At 35.4% G+C, this 20178-nt stretch overlaps 1 protein-coding gene across 1 annotated transcript in view; it reads right to left on the bottom strand.

The window, feature by feature from the left end:
- Positions 1-20178, bottom strand: part of LOC115217824 (probable serine/threonine-protein kinase drkC) — a 171558-nt gene that overhangs the window by 105958 nt on the left and 45422 nt on the right. The window contains exons 4-5 of the mRNA XM_029787505.2: positions 5543-5651; positions 1563-1635 (exon numbers count right to left, since the gene is read on the bottom strand). Of these exons, the coding sequence (XP_029643365.1) occupies positions 1563-1635; positions 5543-5651 (182 nt within the window). The remainder of the gene's footprint in view (positions 1-1562; positions 1636-5542; positions 5652-20178) is intronic.

Below are 20178 nucleotides of genomic sequence, written 5' to 3'. Positions count from 1 at the left end.
AATAAATATATAGGTATTGCAAAATAAAATACTGTACTGTACTTTAGATACAGTGAAAACTTTCTTTTCATGACAATCATTTAATTAACGGAAATTATCAAATGTTCCCGTGGCTCTCCTTAACGGACACTTCCCTTCCTTTTCTTTTCTGGGTGCCGTTTATTTAACAGTTTTGTTTATTTCAATACCGTAAAAGACGATTTTCCTGTACTGCAATTAATTTTCGCCACTGTTTTCTTAGTCCTTCCATATCACACTACAAACTACTTGAAAGAACATAGCCTTAAGTAATATCATTGCCACAGTAATTTATATGACAAACAAGTCTATTAAGTGACTTCGTTGTTTGAGTCTTCGTGGAATAATTTCATATTTATCAACTGTATTGATCTTCCGGATATCACCTTCATTATGTTTTATCTCATATGATACAATGACTAGTAGATATCCATTTCTGTAACACTGAACAACCTATTTTCTAAATAATGGCTTTCAAATGTTTGAAGGTATCATATTTTCATAGCGATAACGTAAGGAAAATGGCGTGTCGTGCAATAGATGCAACATTTCTTAAACTATTTTTAGATTGAACTGAAGTAATTTAGATATACATGGAATCGTAAATGCACAGTCGTCTTGCTGCAGAAGGATTTAATCGTGGGCAAGAGATATTATAAAGTGAGCTAGTTCCAAAATATAAACATCAAATATAGAACTACACCCAAACTGTTATCGCATGAATTGATATATATATATATATATATATATATATATATGTATATATAAAAGAAGCTCATTGTTTTTCCTTTATCATTTACGCTGTTTTAGAACCTATTGTAGTTGCAAGCAGGCATAGACATTTTCTTAGCCCTTTGAACCTTGGCCGTGAGAATCATCGAAGTTGCAATAGCTAAGGGAGAGACAATCACACCAGGACTAGACTGATACTCTTTTCAGCTGAGTGTAATAAAGTAGCTTGACATTATTTTCTTAATAGCACATCATGCTGCCTGATCTACTAATCAAAACCACACCCTCATGATCGTGAGTCAATACTTCTAACTGGTTGGCCACAAGCCTTTCCAGTTAAATACAGAATGATAAACAACTTATATTATTCTGAAGTCGTCGTTAAAATGATATAACTCGATGTCGGTTTTAGCATGATTTTAAATCAGAAAGATAAGGGACGCAACCAAGTACAGCTATAACGCTTTTTCAGCGGCGAGATAACATCGGTATAGTTTAACGTTGAAACGTCACAAATTCCGGAGTAAGAAATCAATTCCTATAATTCAATGGAACTTACTTACATTTTGAGTCACGAAAGACTATAACAGATAGTGGATATCCGTTGCGTTATAGTCAAACTCAGAACCAAAAGAGACATAACACAGTATGACATTTAATCTAAAAGTTTATTGATTCTGTTCTCGGCAATATACTAATATCAACGCGCCTTCGTTTTCCTTCTATTTAGACTGAAAGTAGTGGTATATTTCGAGATTAATAATTGAATATTACTAAATCTATCATAAATATAAAAGAATATTTCTACGTACCTGGTCGAGTGAAGTTAACAGCAGCTTTGCCACATCCATTGATACAGGCACACCGGTGTCTCAGCTCGGCATACTAAATATTGTAAGTAATATTAAAATGAAAATAATACATTAGCAACCATACTCGTGAAATCACATATTTTATGATTTGTTCAACATGAAAACGATTGTGCTGACTTTAGGAATGATTTTATCGCATATACCAAGTGTTTACACAATGAGAAATGGTAATAACGGTGAATGGAAATTACGAGTTTTCTTAGAATTAACACTTTATGGACCGCTATAGTTGTCCTTTGATAGCAATAAACCGAGCAATTGCTATTTCTTCTTACAATAAAGTGAAATAAATAACGACTATGTATTTGCTTTTCAAGAATCGTGATGTGAAGTTTGGTGCTAATACAGTTATTCTTGTTTCTTCTTTCATCTTCTCTACTCTAGGCACAAAGCTCGAAATTTTGGTGGAAGAAGACAGTCGATTAAATGGACCTCACTACGCAACTGATACTTAATTTATCGACCCCGAAAGAATGAAAGGTAAAGTCGACCTCGGCGAAATTTGAATTCAGAACATAAAGACAGACGAAATACCTATTTCTTGCTGCGTATACAGACAACAAATGACATATTTTGCATCATCTGAACCAGCCTAGACGTGTTTAGAATAAACACGCTAAGAATAGAATTATCGGCCTATTATTCAACCGGTGAGAGAGGGTTCACTTTCTAATGTCTATAAAGTGTAAAACCTAGTTAAAAGACAGAGTTGCTTTCTTAGTAATTTATATTTCAGTTGTCGAGTGGTACCCGCGTGAGCGGAAAAGACCACCCGGAACACCTCCACGACGGTGGAGTGACGATTTCAAGAGGACGATTGGCATCACGTGGATGAGAAAGGCGCGATCCAGAGAGGAGTGGACAGCGTGCTGTGACCAGCGGTGTCAAATGGACGCCTGACAGACTGGTCGGTCAAAGTGAAGTGAAAGTGATGAAAATTATAAGAGTAGAATTTTTTATGTAGTCGGTGGTAGAAATCTCAAAAAATAGCTTATGGTTAAGAAAAAAATTAACTATAAAAGACAAGAAGGAGATCAGCAAAACGATGGTGTGCAAGAAAAAGAGGGTAAAAAACTCATAAATTTACGTATTAAATTAACAATGACATTCGTAGTTAACAATTTGTGTAAAATTGCTTACTAAAAGTAAACATTTGATTTTATAGGCTGGCATATGTCTAAATACTTAAGTACATACAGTATTATAAATCGATCTATTTGGACAGCTGCTTAAAGGGTTGAATTTGGTTGGCACTTGGAATTCGTAGATGATGGAAAAAGATGTTTTTACATTTGACATCGTTTATCTTTGTGAAATTAAATTTGTGGAAGGTATGGCGTATACACTTAGCTTCTATTAAAGATCCATTACACTGATGTATTTTGTTCTCCATAGCATTTAATTTTATGCTACGTATAAGATTGTCCGCGCGTGCACGTGTTTGTGTACATATACGCACACGGAATATATTTTGCAGTCTATTGAACTGAATATGTTAAATATTTCCGCGGTTCAACGGGGTGTCAAAACCCAATGTGAAATATGAATGACAGAATTTGAAATCAACAAAAATAATTATAGCCACATTTACAAAATAATATCACATCAAATTGTATTAACATAATGGTAATAATGATGGTTCCAAATGTTTGTACAAGATCAGTAATTTTAGTGTGTTGGTGTTATTTGCATAATTATATATTTTATTATTTAATTTTGCATGCTTGCGAAATATTAAAAAAAACAACATTGAAGTTAAAACAATTTTCATATTATATATTTGAAAAGATTAATACAGGAGATCGATTAGTTATCATAAGTCATTTCCAAGCAAATATTTGCAGAAGCATATCGATTTTGTAAATTTTCTTTCAGTGCAAATTAGCAAGTGACACGGGCTTGTACGGTTAGGTACAATATAAAACTATACAAGGTGTAACGGTCTTCATGTTTTTACGGTATTTATTATCTTAATAGCTGATATATGTAAACTGCAAACAAAATAATCTAATATATATATATATATAATATATATATATATATATATATATATATATATATATGTATATATATAAAGAACATTAATACTCATGAGAGATATTAATGTTAGTGGATGCAAGCTAAAACCGTACAGGCAAAATTTATATATATATGTATATATATATATATATATTATATATATATATATATATATATATTATATATATATATATATATAAAGAACATTAATACTCATGAGAGATATTAATGTTAGTGGATGCAAGCTAAAACCGTACAGGCAAAATTTATATATATATGTATATATATATATATATATATATATATAAAAGAATTATAAATGTCTATTATGTGTGTGTGTGAGTGCGTGTTGTTATTCATGTATGTAGTATTTATGTATGCATGACTAATATAGTATGTATGTGTGTGGGTGTGCCTATGCGAATACCTATCTGCATCTCTACAGCGATTTAGTAGGAAGCTGAAGGGAGAACTGAACAAGTCTTTAGAGTATGACTCGTCTCATGCAAGTGCTTCTAATCTTAAATCCTCTAAGGGATCCAACTTATGACTTGTGGATACTCCTCTACTGTCACAAGATTTTGCCACAGTAAGTACTACTGTCTGAACGGCACCCCTCGTGGATGTGTATTGTGCCTCAGAGCCAAGATACTCCGAGTTCCGTTACCGCTTCTATTAATGACGACAGTTAACTCTAGTGTAACTTATGTCTTCATCTTTCACAAGATCCATTTAGAACACTTGTCAGCTGCTTATGCATTGCCTCAGATTCAAGAATTCGAGAGCCACTTTATAAGACCTTGGGCAAATTTGCCCACAAAACGTCTTGCATTTTATTACATCCGTGAGTAAAGAGAGTTGGTAACGACAAATTTTGTGGGGCGCAGCTCTTAAAATAAAACATATCTGATTAATTCTAAGCAGCAATATATATTCTCAAAAGCTGCTCAAATTGACTACCTTTCACTTACTCTATGAAGATTGAATTTCTAACTTTACTTTGTTATTTCAAAAACAATAAAGTGAAAATCTATTGCGACGTGCAATGGATTTTGACACGTTAATAGATTATTCTCCTTAATTCTAATTCATACAGGCGTTTTGGAAGAAGGATTTAGAAACACCTTTATTTAAAATTACTTTTAAAAAATCTACAGGCACCAGAAATTCTAAAGTAAGAGATAATTTGAAGAAGAAAAGAATTTATTGAACTGTAAAATGTGTTTCCATAAATTAAAAAGTTTTCGTTTTCTCACATCTGAAATAAAGAAAGGATGCTTGATTGAGAAGCTTTCCTAATGTTATTATAATAAAATTAATTTTACCATACGGCTTCAAGAAAATGCTTTTAGATAACATTTACCGTTTTGAGAGAAATTAAAAAGAGTGCAACAACGAGCTGATATTTTTCGTATAGTTTTAGCTGTTAATTCCGTAAAATATATGCCGTGTTGCTTGTGTTATACTTCTGACACAAGAATCTACAGTTTTGGAATAGTGTGGATTGTTAATAGTATGGGAGGTGTGATACAGAACCTTAATACTTTTATACTAGTATCTATGATTATTCTTTGTGTTACATAATGCTGTTTTAATTTTGGCACAAGTCCAACATTTTCGGAGAAAAGGGTAAGTCGATTACATCAAACCCAGTTCTCAGCTGGTACTTATTTCCTCGACCCCCAAATTAGGAAAGACAAAGTCGGCCTCGGCGGAATTTGAACTCAGAACGTAAGTCGATATTTTCTACTAACCTCTTCAAATCACACTCCCGATACAAGGAGAGAAACAAGTAAGAGATAAAACATATTAAATTTAATGTGATCATTGCAAATCAATAGACTATGTATGTGAAAGTTGTCATTAACGAAAACGGATTAGTTACATGGTTTCGTACTTACAATATCTTTCTTCAGCTCATCTGTCAATATTTGAAATAATCCATCGTCCGGGCCTTTTCGGTCAGCATCGCAAACCAAAGCAACATGAACCCAAAGTTTTCGATGAGACCTGTAAATAATATACACAAAAATAGTATGAATGTATATATATATATATATATATATATATAGTACGACTACAAAACCAAGGCAGTGTGAAATTTCTAGGACATTTATAAAGAGATAGGTAGTCTTACAACTGTTTCAGGGATGTGAAGGATATCCCTTCATCAGAGACGATTTGAAAGAGTTAAATAGGGGAAAATAGTAGAGTTCAATATACGAAATCATTTTGGAAATAAGTGAATAAAAATAAATATATGAGATGGATATCACAGTTGCAGTTCCATTTTCCAGAGAAAGTGCCATGAAGAATGGGTAGAAATGATTCTTGACAATGGTATCTAGGTTCCGATAAGAGTTCATACGTATTTTGTTATTATATATGGATAGTGTGGAGATATACATTCAATGAGATGTTTATTCAAAGGGACCTAGTGGTGCGAATGAAATTTTGAGAAAGGACTGGGGATCTCGCTTACCGCGGTGCGGTTATCACCTTTGTCAGTGCATAGACATGTGCTTATTTGCAGCTCTAAGGGTTTTCAACTCTTATTTATAGAAATGTAGGTACTACCTTGCACTGTCAGCCACAGTTAATGACATATATACGTAAACATAATATATGTGTGTGTTTGTGTTTCTATGTAGACAGAATGCATGTATGTGAAGGCGGTAAGCTGGCAGAATCGTTAGCGCGCCGGGCGAAATGCTGAGTGGTATTTCGTCTGTCTTTCCTTTCTGAGATCAAATTCCACCGAGGTCGACTTTGCCTTTCATCCTTTTGGGGTCGATAATTTAAGTACCTATTGCGTACTGGGGTCGATCAAATCCACAGCCAATCTTTTTGGGGCCTTGTGACTATATTAGAAAAGAATGCATTTATGTGTGTGTGTATGAGTGTGTGAATATCAGTGCGTGCGTGTGAGTATAAATGTGCGTATTTCCCACCCAAGTACGGATTCATATGTTATTGGATAATATATGGAAAAGAAATGGTTTAGAACATGACTTATAATATTACTTGCTTACAAAACATATTCAAAATCAACTAAGTTTCTACTAGAATGAACAGGCAACAAAATAACTATACTATACTTTTGCGCATATGCAGTGCAAACGGCTTAACCGAAGGGACATATTTGGCGTTAACTAGGTAGAATATGATGCTCTGATCAGTCTTGGAAGACGACGTGCTTGCTTTATTCTGGTCAGTTTTCATTTAAATATTCCTGCGAATACACCTGGAAAAATGTAAAAAATATTCGGTGCTAAATACTTTAGCACAAATCTTTGAAATGGGATCCTTAAGTATGCTATACCACATGCAATCTATCTATCTATCTATCTATCTATCTATCTATCTATCTATCTATCTATCTATCTATCTATCTATCTACCTATATATATATATTATCTATCTATGCTATACCACATAAAATCTTGGATGAAAATTTTGAAGTTTCTCCCACTTCATCGTTTTCCTCAATTCAGAATGCAAAATTCAAACACTTCTCGCGTACAGATATTTATAAAACACATTTAAGAAAATGTATTTTTTGTTCCACTATATATGCATGTATGAGTGTGTGTGTGTGTGTGTGTGTTTGTGTGTGTTTGTGTTTATGTGTGTGTGTGTGAGCGTGCGTCTGTGTGTCTGAGATCGCCTGTGTTTGCAAGAGTGTTATCTCTCCTCAAATGTTTGGCACCATGGGAAATTATTTTAACACCATTGATACTATCAGGAAATATGGCGTACATGCGATAACTATAATTTAACTGTTATAAAGTTTCTCGATACTCAAGGCAATGGTAAACTCAAGTCAGCACTAGAAGAAATAGAAATAAATAGATGGATTTATATATATATAATTATATATAGATGGAATATATATACACAGCTAGAAGAAAGCGTATATATATATATATTATATATATATATATATATATATATATACAAATAGATACATAGACAGAGAGACAAAAACAGAGAGAGAGCAAATATATATAGAAAGTGCCCTAAATATTTCATATCCCACCAAACAGATAGCAACACCTCACGTTGGTTAACACCTACTTTAGTTTGGAGTGCCGGTGTGTCTCCTTTACCTACCCACTCTCCTCAGCACTTGACATTTTTTATACAGAACCCATTTCTCGTCAGCAGTCACTATCCGTTCCAAACAAAAAGGGCTCATTCGTGAGACGTGACAGCAAAGAAAGCACACATTCACTCTTTGCCGATGTTTGTCAAGAAACACTTTGATGACTTTTCCGATGGAACCCAGGGGTCGATGAATGGTTGAATAACCAAATCCAGGTTTCTCTGCTAGTTTCACAACAGTTACAATGGAACTTTGTTCCGCCAGGGTTTGCGGAACAAATCCTGACGGAACAATGTAAGAATATATATATGTATATATTTACTTTTTAAATTTAAATATATATATATACATTCTTCCTCGTCGAGCTCTACAGATCTTCCAGGATGAGACTCATCTTCTAGACTGTAGTTTTCGGCTCGGAATTTCTGGAACCACCGTTGACACAGGCTTGCGCTTATTGACCGATTCCCATATATTGCATTAAGATTCCTCACACTTTCCTTTGCGCTGTTGCCTTTATTGAACTCACAAAGCAAAATATTCTGAATATGCATTTTATCACTTCCGTTACAGCTTTGAAAATATAACTCTTAAAAATCGAACTGCATTCTTCAAAATTTGTACAAAGACTAAGACAAATTAAAATTACAATTTGCTTATGCAGTAACTTGATGCGGGTCGTTTTTCCCGTCCCCCTCCAACCTTTAGATCATGCTATTGCAAAAACTGCATTATTTACAGGATGGCCCAATATATATATATATATATATATATATTGAAGTAGATAAATGAATTATCTTATTACAGATTATTCAAATGATAACCGACACCTGGGTAGCAAAAATCACAACAGAAAAAGCACGGTTGAGGTTACGACCATGGGACCTAAAATCCGTGCCTTAGTGCGGAAATTTGAAGTTTTATATATTTAGTGTAGGAAGAAATGGAGCTGAACGAAGATTTAACAAAATTCCTTTTTATTATTTTCTACATATGTTTCAAAGGCTGCAAAGTCCCTAATTCGGATTGAATAAGGAGTCCATTTTGCAGCCTTCTCTTCAGGAAAATCCAGGAACTTGGATTTTCCTGAAGAGAAGGCTGCAAAATGGACTCCTTATTCAATCCGAATTAGGGACTTTGCAGCCTTTGAAACATATGTAGAAAATAATAAAAAGGAATTTTATTAAATCTTCGTTCAGCTCCATTTCTTCCTACACTAAATATATATATATATATATATATATTATATATATATATATATATATATATACTACATAAATAATATTTCTAAAAACAAACCCGAAAGGATTTGCGAGTTACGGAGAGAAAGCTACTATGAAAGGCTCATAGTATACTAACTTTATATAATATATATCATAATGATATTTATTCTCCGTTTTGAACCGACACTTTTTAAATATAAACAAATGACTGAAATGCGATGAGTTAACCTCAGGCAGAATCGAATCCACATATCAATGCGTTCATGGCTCCTTGCGAATCTGATTGGCCAAACGCTTACTCATCAATTTCTTTCAAATTTAGTTAATATATGCATAAAGTGTCTTGAAACTACATTAAAATATTTTTTTATGTAGTATCAAGATAGGTTAGGTACGTATTAACTAAGTTTGACTGAAATTGATGGAGCCATGAAAGTGTCGATTTGTGAGTTTGATTTTGTCTCAGTCATTTTTTTTATATTTAAAAATTGTCGCTTCAAATTTGAGAATAAATACAGTTATGAAATATATTATATACAGTGGAGGCGCAATGGCCCAGTGGTTAGGGCAGCGGACTTGGGGTCGTAGGATCGCGGTTTCGATTTCCAGACCGGGCCTTGTGAGTGTTTAATGAGCGAAAAAACCAAAATGTCCACGAGGCTCCGGCAGGGATGGTGGTGATCCCTGTTGTACTCTTTCACCACAACTTTTTCTCACTCTTACTTCCTGTTTCTGTTGTACCTGTATTTCAAGGGCCGGCCTTGTCACTCTCTGTGTCACGCTGAATATCCCCGAGAACTGCGTTAAGGGTACACGTGTCTGTGGAGTGCTCAGCCATTTACACGTTAATTTCACGAGCAGGCTGTTCCGTTGATCGGATCAACAGGAACCCTCGTCGTCGTAACCGACGGAGTGCTTCCATATTATATACAGTTAATATAGAGTTATATATACAGAGTGAGATAGAGAGAGAGGGGGGGAAAGAAAGAGACAGACACACAGGCAGACAGAGAGTAAATGACAGAGTACGCGAGTGTCAAATAGCGAAGTGAAAACGAAAGAGAGAAGAAAAAAACAAAAAGATACGAGACTCAAAATTATGATGCTGATACTCTGTGAAGTGAAAATAATTAATTGATCATTTTCTGAGTAAAGAAACACGATGAAAGGAACACGAGTTGAGAATATAGAGGACACGGAAACATCACGTTGGTATCAGTAATTTCTATGGTTTCTTTCGGTAAACGGAAATACTGGGCCAAACACCTACCTGGACAACTCAACAATGGATGCAACAACAGGTAAATTGTAATCATGTGTCGTTGCCATTTTGACGTTGATCCTGTCGCATTTTATCATAAGCAAACTACCGTTGTTGCCAGTCTAGAAACTGGAATGTGCGAATGTGAGTATGTGTGTACATGTACGTGTATGCGCACGTCCGAGGGATACATAGACAGAGATAAATGCGCGCGTGCACACACACTCACATACACACACACACACACACACACACATATATATATATATATATATATATATATACATATATATATGTATATATATATATACATATACACACTCACATGCACTCACGTACACGCTCACACACGCATATATATGTATGTATGTATGTATGTATGTATCCATGCATGTATGTATGTATGTATCTATGTATGTATGTGTGTATGTATGAATGAATGTATGTATGTATATTGGGAATATAGGGAACAGTTTTCAGACTATTCTGATTCCTCTGTTGTATGTTATGTTTTCTTTTATTCAGTTCATCAAGAATTTTTCATAATTCCAAATGACTTTTCCAAAATTCTCCATCAACCTTCCTAGATCTTCGTAATCTCATCTGCAGACAACATGTCTAACTAAAAAGCTGTTCTTCAAATATACATTGATATATCTACACGGCTTAGCAACAAACATCACGATATGCATGAGAGAATTCCGAAAGAAAATAATCGAACCAAAACTACACACGTCAACTCAGGTTATAAGGAACTTATAGGACGAAATTCTATGGTTAAAGAATAGTAAGAATAATAAGTTCGTAAGCAATGTTACACAATATGTAGCGAGTTCTTGATAATATCATACATTTACTAGACAGTGATCTCGCGGTTTCGCTCTACTAGCCCTTGCCGGACTGTCCGAGAACGTCTATCAGCCCGAAATATCGATGCCGCTGTTACCTCGCTGCTTGTAAATGTATAAGAAGCAACTGCAAAAGAATATTCTATAATTCTTCAGTTTATTGTTAAATTGCTGATACACACTTACACACACACATACGCGCGCGTACACAAACACACACACACACACACACACTCACAAATATATACTCTCTTTTTACTCTTTTACTCTTTTACTTGTTTCAGTCATTTGACAGCGGCCATGCTGGAGCACCGCCTTTTTAGTTGAGCAAATCGACCCCAGAACTTATTCTTTGTAAGCCCAGTACTTATTCTATCGGTGTCTTTTGCCGAACCGCTAAGTAACGGGGACGTAAACACACCAGCATCGGTTGTTAAGCAATGATCGGGGGACAAACACACACACACAAACACATACACACACACATATATATATATATACATATATACGACAGGCTTCTTTCAGTTTCCGTCTACTAAATCCACTCACAAGGCATTGGTCGGCCCGGGGCTATAGCAGAAGACACTTGCCCAAGATGCCACGCAGTGGGACTGAACCCGGAACCATGTGGCTGGTTAGCAAGCTACTTACCACACAGCCACTCCTGCGCCTATAGTTCAAATATATATCAAAACAAAAGACGAAGACGAGTGGAAACAAGAAGCAATATATTTGATGCTCGGAAAAATGGAAACTTATTTTATGTTACAAGCATTTGCTCTTCGTCAGAAAGGAATAAGAGGAAATACATAGAGAGCGAAGGAACAACAACGTCTTGGGTTGAGCGGTTCAATATAACGATGAATGGAAAAAAAGAGGTAAAATAAAAGGGAGATAATAACAGAAGTTGAACGAAAAGGGGATAATGTTGATCCCAATAACTTGAGGTGGTCAATGATTAATTCCTGTTCACGTAGAAAGTGGGTCGCCGGATGGTCTTGTATAAGGATAGTCCAAACACAGATAGACGTTATAGCGAATGACAAGTACAGAGGAAATGGTGCGAGACCGGAGTATCATTGCTGAGTCTATCTCGGAGGAGCTGCACGAACCGCTCAGCCAAGCTGCGTCCAGTTTGACCAATGTATAGGGAAGGAGCGACAGAACAAAATATGCAGCAAATAACATCACTAGAGGTGCAGGTAAAGGAGTCAGTGACTGATAAGGAAGTGATGGGTGCCTGTGCTAATGGTGGTGTTGCAGAGGTACAGGCAGCTGCGACAGTGAGGACAGGTGCAGGGGAAGGAGGTAGGTTGGCAGGCGGGAGTAGGGAAGAAACTATGCACCAGGAGGTCACGCAGGTTTTGGGCTCGTTTGAAGGAGGGAAGGGGTAAGTAAGATACGATGTGCGAGGTGGAGGTGTCGGACTGGAATCGCCGGAAGGCTCGGAGAATGGTGCGTCGGAGGGGTAGGTTGGAGGAGTGGCAGGTGAGGAGAAATGGGAGACGGGTAAGGGTGGATAGGATGCGAGGAGAAAGAGCACAAGCTCAGTCCACATATCGTGCCCGGGCAAGGACAGTGTGGATGATGGTGGGGGAATATCCGCGTAGAGCCATGAGTTGAGACTAAGTCTCAAAGTCATGGTCGTAAGAGCATAGCCTGCGTAGACGAAAGACTGGTAGGGGATGGAGAGCTTGGTGTGGATAGGGTGGGCGGAGAAGTTAAGGTGGGAGTGTGAGTCAGTGTGTTTTTTAGTGGATGGAAGTATATATATATATATGTACATATGTGTTTGTGTGTGTGTGTCATATGTATGTATATGTTATATATGTGTATATGCATGTATGTATGTATGTGTATATGTATGTGTGTATTGTGAAAGTATGACAGTAATTTATACAGTGTAGGCATATTCTACGAATATGGCTCACTGTTGCGCGCAGAGTAATTAAATTTTTCTACATAAAATACTTTTCCCCACCAAATGATACTCCTGAGTCTTGGCGCCAGCTTCTACTTTTTAAAGATAAAAGACTAAAACAGACCGGTTTATTGGAAATAATGTTGTCTAAGATATTGTAGAATATTTCATTAACATAACCATTTTAAAAATAGATTATGAACTTCGAAGTTTACTTGGAAGTAAAAATGTCACACACTTTAAGAAACCTATACCCGACACGAAGCTTACGCAACTTACACAATATTTAAAACACAATTACAGCACAAGAATATGTAATGGTAACAAAAGTAATATATCTGTAATCTTTGCCTAAGAAGAACATTTTGCAAAGTAAGAATTTCTTCATTACGAAAAAGATGGGGGTGTTTCTAAAAATTCAGATAGTATCACCGGAGTAAAAAAGTTATACTAAATATATTAATTCGAAATAAGCTGACAAACAAGAGTACGTTACTTATGGAATTTACCACGTTACATATCTGACATCTATGGAGCAGCACACATACACAAACCAAATACAACCCTTTCACAGATTATTAAATAAATATATTCTCCCTTTTAAAGCCTAACCAGGATCATGGGCCTGGTTTCCCGGTTTCTATGGCGTATGTGTTCCCCAGATGGACGGGACGCCAGTCCATCGAAGCGTTACTCCTTTTTGCCAGCTGAGTGGACTGGAGCAACGTGAAATGAAGTGTTTTGCTTAAGAACACAACGCGTCGCCCGGTCCAGGAATCGAAACCACAATCTTTCGAGCATGATGCTGACACCCTAACCACTAAGCCACGCACATCCACTTCACAGATAATAATCAAATGAATATCCACCACATACGATAGCTAATTATCTAGACAACATTTTCTATCAATATGGATATATGCTATTTTCATTTAAGCATACGATATGCATTTCATTTTGACTTTTGTGTAGTTGGGTGAAGGCGGGTAAGGAAAATTATATGGTATAACCCCACTTTCAACTTAGAAGTTACCACCAACGTAGCTATGTGCTTCTTGTCGTTAATTAACAAATCGCTCTTCAATTACTATTCTGCACCAAGGTTACCGTCACCAAACATCACCATGATCAGGGCAGCCAATTACCAGTTCCCAGCACTTACCAATCGCCAACGGTTACCAATGCCAACGCTTGTCAATTCCCAACGCTTACCACAACGCTTCTTACACGCATATATAATCACTCGTGCGCGCATATGCCTGCGCACACTAATACATATGAGTGCATGTATGTTTGCATGCATCGTACATATTAATGAACATGCATTTGTGTATACACGTGCATGTCCGTTCATGTATGTATGTATATATATATATATATATATATATATTTCTTTACTACCCACAAGGGGCTAAACATAGAGAGGACAGACATTTTGGTTGAGTCGATTACATCGACCCCAGTGCGTAACTGGTACTTAATTTATCGACCCCGAAAGGATGAAAGGCAAAGTTGACCTCGGCGGAATTTGAACCCAGAAGGTAACGGCAGACGAAATACAGCTACGCATTTCGCCCGGCGCGCTAACGTTTCTGCCAGCTCGCCGCCCTTATATATATATATGTGTGTGTGTGTGTATGCAGTTATATATATAATATAAATATACACACACATATAGTTCACACACACACACACACATACACATATATATAGTATTCATTAGAAGAGAAATTAATAATAATGGATATTTAATTGCTATTCTTATAAGTATTGTTATATAGAAGGCATATGTCGAATATATTTGCGATGATATAATAGGTATATAGAATATGCTAACATATAGCTGAATATTTGCATCCTCGGGACATTATTAAACAATGGATCCTCGCTTTAGGACGTCGCGTAAAGAGAATCTCCTTCAACAGATGTAAGTGGCCAGTGTTTGTCCAAATAGCAAAATTTACTTCAGTCTTTCTCTCTTACGCATCCTGCATTCTTTCCTTAATCCACAGAATTATCGCTATGTATTAGCATAAATGTCAGTAATTCTTGCAAGGATGTCATCATCAACCTTGAAATGTGAGAAAGACAGTCAGAGATAGAGAAAATGAAAGAGAGAGAGAGAGAGAGAGAGAGAGAGAGAGAGAGAGAGAGAGGGAGAACATTTCAGCTGCTAAATTGATACTTCAAGATATTGCATTGCAAAATTTTGCAGTCCTTGTCAGATACTAATTAAAGACTTGTTTACAGTCAATTGGTAACAAGAAATTAATTTCGATCCTTATTGAAAGGACAAAGGCAAAATGATATTTCCATATTTGATAAGATTTTTATACATTCTGATTATCGCTGTGGTCACAAATACCATGTTCATTATTAATACACCGCAACAACAAAGTAATCTAACTTAAATCGACAGGGGTCTATCAAGTGTGTTTTATATAGTTAGGGGGAGATTATAATGGATAGTCATCTTTCTTTTAGACGCAATGTAAAGGCATATTTAAAATGTAAGATTCCATAAGAACTGCTTTTGCACTAAAATATTTGAAAATAAAAGAGAGAAGATCTCATACCGGAAATCTCCTCTATGAGGTAGTTTCTAACTGTCATTAATTTCATTTTTAGACATAAAATTATATTATCTGCCAGGGTAAAAACCAAATCCGCAATTAGTAAGGCTTCATTTTCTCTGGATATACGCAAGCGGTGACATGAGTTCCAGCATTTGCAAAGAGATTTTTTTTTTTTGTTAAGAATATAAATAACTGTATGTATAAACCATACGTTGCAATTCATTATTCACATGAAACAAAACTGAGAGCAATGAGTTCACTGTTACTTGAAGAGGAGGTAATCAGAAACGCCATGGCCGCAAAGGATGGCAGAAATTCGAAACTAGATGTACTGAAAGGGGAAACGTAACGGAAGCTATGGGAGATTATAGAGATAGTCTGCTGTCAGGAGTAGTTAGAACCTGGTTACGGCAGGTTAAAAAGATGGAGCAATGTCAATGTTAGGGGTAAGAAAGGGAGCATAGTGCAAAACATGCGAGGTTCAATAGAGGTAAATCACCGTCTGAAAGCAGTGGGAGTTGTCTCCCTTTTAGACACTGAATGCAGTGAGTACGATATTTATATTTACTTGGGTTTTACGTTATTTCCAAGTTACTAAAAGTGTTTCACTATCATATTTTACATGTGGGAAAGTGAATCATAGAACAGATCCATACAAATGACTGAGTGGTTGCATTGCAAAGAATAAAATAGGTGAGTATGATTGAATTCCAAATTTAAATAGACGCTGCGGAAACGTTGAAAGCGAAAGTCTCAGAAGAGTGCGTTAGTACAAATCTCGTCAGTTCTACATGAACCAAGTGACGCGCATATATCTATGAATACTTAAAACATGATCATAAACCCTCACCGTGATGGAAAAAGTATCACTGGTGCTTTCATCATTACTTGGGTTACCTGCCTTCAATGACACACCTTGAACCTAGTTACTGATAGGAGAAAAAACGAAATCAAGGAATACGCTTTTGGTTAACTGTTTCCCAATAGGATGACAAATGTGTATTTGCATTTGTCTACTTTCTCCTGCGTAGCCATTGTAGAGTATGCTAAATCCATTATATCTCTATTATACTATATTAATTATAATATATATATACTTATGCTAATTTCAGTTTCCTCCCGTCCCCACTGCAATTTCTTAATTTGTAACACTTTTATTATTATTATTATTATTATTATTATTATTATTATTATTATTATTATTATTATCATTATTATTATTATTATTATTATTATTATTATTATTATTATTATTATTATTATTATTATTATTATTAGTTTGTAATACTCTTAGAAACATACAGAGATCACGAATCTGGAAAACATACATTGTTTTTAAACAATTTTCTTAAAAAGCACTCAATGCTATTTCTCCCACCATTTTCACTCATCACCTACATTTCAAAAAGCTAAATCTCCCAATGTTTCACTTTCGACTGATGTTTTACGCATACATAGAATTATACTGAAATAGCAGACGTAAAAAATACTAGACCACTACTAGAAAACCCGACATGCTAGAAACAAGAGGCATTATTTCTGAAGAAACATCCCCGCTTTCCAAAAAGCTTTGGGGGATTTTAGCTTTTTGAAAGTGGTGAGGTGATATGCGGATGTTTTATAGGAGAATTGCGAGCAAGATGATTTTTCTTTCTCTCCTTTCAGTATTTGAGTATGCAAATGCTCACACCACGCATATCTGAATTCTTCTCAATACCTTAAACTCGCATCCTCTATGTCTAGTAGTCTGCAAATTTAAAGCTTTCTCTATAAAAGCGATGTCACAAGAGGACAATGCTATTGCCTTCTTTTATATTACATCCAATATCTATCAGTTTACTAATTATGTGTGGAGATGGATGTAGGATGGGATGGAAACTCAGTGGATTAGTAACTATTACTACGCATATATTTTAAATATAATACTGTCATACATGCGTAAATTCTTGTTCCTTGCGCCTCATTTTTTCTCTCTTCGGTCATTTATTTTTTGTAGCATATTGCGTTGTCCGGAAAGTTCGTGCCAATTTCTAGTAGCTTACCTTTCGACTTATTTTGGAACATGTTTTCGTCCATAAAATAGGATTTGACTAGACCTCCATTTAGAGCGCAGTTGAAGCTATCTTTTCGTGGAAGAAGATTTATGTTCCTATAACCTGTGATAATTCTGGAACCCTTTAAAATGGAAGATAAGAAAGTTCATTTTCGGCACTTGATGCTTTTCTTTTTCCATAAAGGGAAAAATGCCTCACAAGCAACCAAAGAAATATGCACAGTTTGCGGTGATGTTTTCTTTATCCGAAAGAACTGTACGGAAGGAAGCGTTACGCAAGCTTTCGAGCTGGAGATTGTAGCCTTATTGATAAAGAGCGATCAGGCAGATCATCCACTACAGATGATTACCAAACCAAGTCATTAATTGAGAATAACCCACGTTGCACAACCCGAGAATTGGCAGAAGGCCTCAACCTATCAAAATCCATCGTTCATAAACCCCTAGCAAAGCTTGGGTAATGGCAAGTATTTTTCGACATTTTTCTTTTCTTTAAAAATCGGCACGAGCATTCCAGACAACCCAATATCTCGTCAATAATCTTTCTGCATAGATGGCATACATTAGATGATTTCTATAACGTAGTTAATAGAATTAGTCACAGCAGAGTTAATATTGTTTCATATCATTTACCTTTATTTATTTCTTCACTTATTATCTATGAATTATATTGGCACGAACATTTATATAATTAACTGCTAAATACATATGGAGAGAGATAGTGAATTCGGTATTAAGAACTTCCCAGTTGTATCATTTATGCGTCAGTAATTTTCCACTAAATATTAAATGATTACTTGTTCGCTGGTTTTTATATATTTACAAGAAATTGCTGCCGTAACTGATTGCATCATGTCATATCGTGATATGCAAAGAAGCAACTCAAAGAAGCATATAACAACCAAGGATTGTTAAATTAGAATCAAATCACATTTTCCTACATTTTCCAATGAGGAAGAACGTATATCTACATAATAACTGGCATCTTTTGTCTAAACGCAAAATACAAATTTATCTGAAGGGAAGTTGGCTCTAGGTCTATTAACCAATGTTGTTAGCTAAGAGGCTCATGATACACTTAAAATCATCGTAAATTCGTGCATTTTCCTGTGATAAGGGCTGCTGTTTTACGGAATATTTGTCTGTATTAATAATGCGCAAAATACATATCTATATGCAGGGTGCGTGGCTTTTGAATCCGGTAGTTTTTTCTCAGAACCCTCATAAAGTAAAATATATAAATAATGCCTACTGGTGTTAGAGAAGGCAGTTACAAATAAATGCTTATAATCTTATGATAAATATTGTCAATATATAATATATATATATATATATATATATATGTATATCACCATCACGTAACCCCCCAGGCTATCAAATGTTGCTATACATCGCTGCTCACTATGCGCTTCGAATTGTTTTAGCTTTCAAACGACGCCACCCCGCTGGCTAAGCGAGCAGGTCTACAGAAGAAAGAGTGAGAGAAAGTTGTGGCGAAAGAGTACAGCAGGGATCGCCACCACCCACTGCCGGACCCTCGTGAAGTTTTAGGTGTTTTCGCTCAATAAACTCTCACAACGACCGGTCTGGGAACCGAAACTGCGACCCTACGCCCGCGAGTCCGCTGCCATAACCACTGAGTTATACATATATATATATATATATATATATCAAATGAATAATAACTTACGATTGATAATTGCATGTTATATATTTAATTGCAATACACCAAGCAAAATACGACTTGTCAGACACTCAAAACTATAACAACAACTTACTACAAAGTTTCGCGTAATTTGGACCAGCCGCTTAGTCGCGAAATACTCATAGATTTGGTTTTCTTTGTGTTTAGAACCCAAATATTCTATCGGATATTTCGACTCATAACCATATACCGGAACCATAGACATTTCTCAACCTTAGTTAGCACATAAATTTTCAAGTACCTGATTCTATCGGAATCCTCATTGGAATTCACACATATATAAGGACATACACATATATATACATGTATATATATACATGTGTATATATATATATATTATATATATATATATATATATATATATATATATATATATATATATATATATATATAATATATATATATATATGTTTATATATATATATATATATAAAATTAATTAAGAGTAGAAATTGATATTTATCAATTAAAACCAGTGGTCTAGCATATTAAAAAAGAATCCGAAGATTAAAATATTTATATATACCAATTAAGGTGGACAGTCAACATGCTAGATATAGACGTCAAATCGCCATTCTCCACAAAAGATTATGTTCTCAAATCAAACTCAGCACATGTAAGTATGTATGCATATATGCAGGTGAGTGGATAAATTTGAAGTCAATGATCAAGGCTCACGGAAACGATACGAAATTGATGCAACAATAAGAACCAGGAACTGTTAATCCTCGAAAACATCATGTACTACATTAATCTGTGTGTGTTTTTTTTTTTCTGATGCATAAAGCAGAAGCATGGATAAAGATTTACAGGTAACCCCAACATGAGAATTGGCCTTTTGGGCA

Source organism: Octopus sinensis, linkage group LG12, assembly GCF_006345805.1.
Source record: "Octopus sinensis linkage group LG12, ASM634580v1, whole genome shotgun sequence".
Classification (NCBI taxonomy): Eukaryota; Metazoa; Mollusca; class Cephalopoda; order Octopoda; family Octopodidae; genus Octopus; species Octopus sinensis.
The sequence above is the reverse complement of the archived record's forward strand: the minus strand, read 5'-3'. Positions and strand labels throughout refer to the sequence as shown.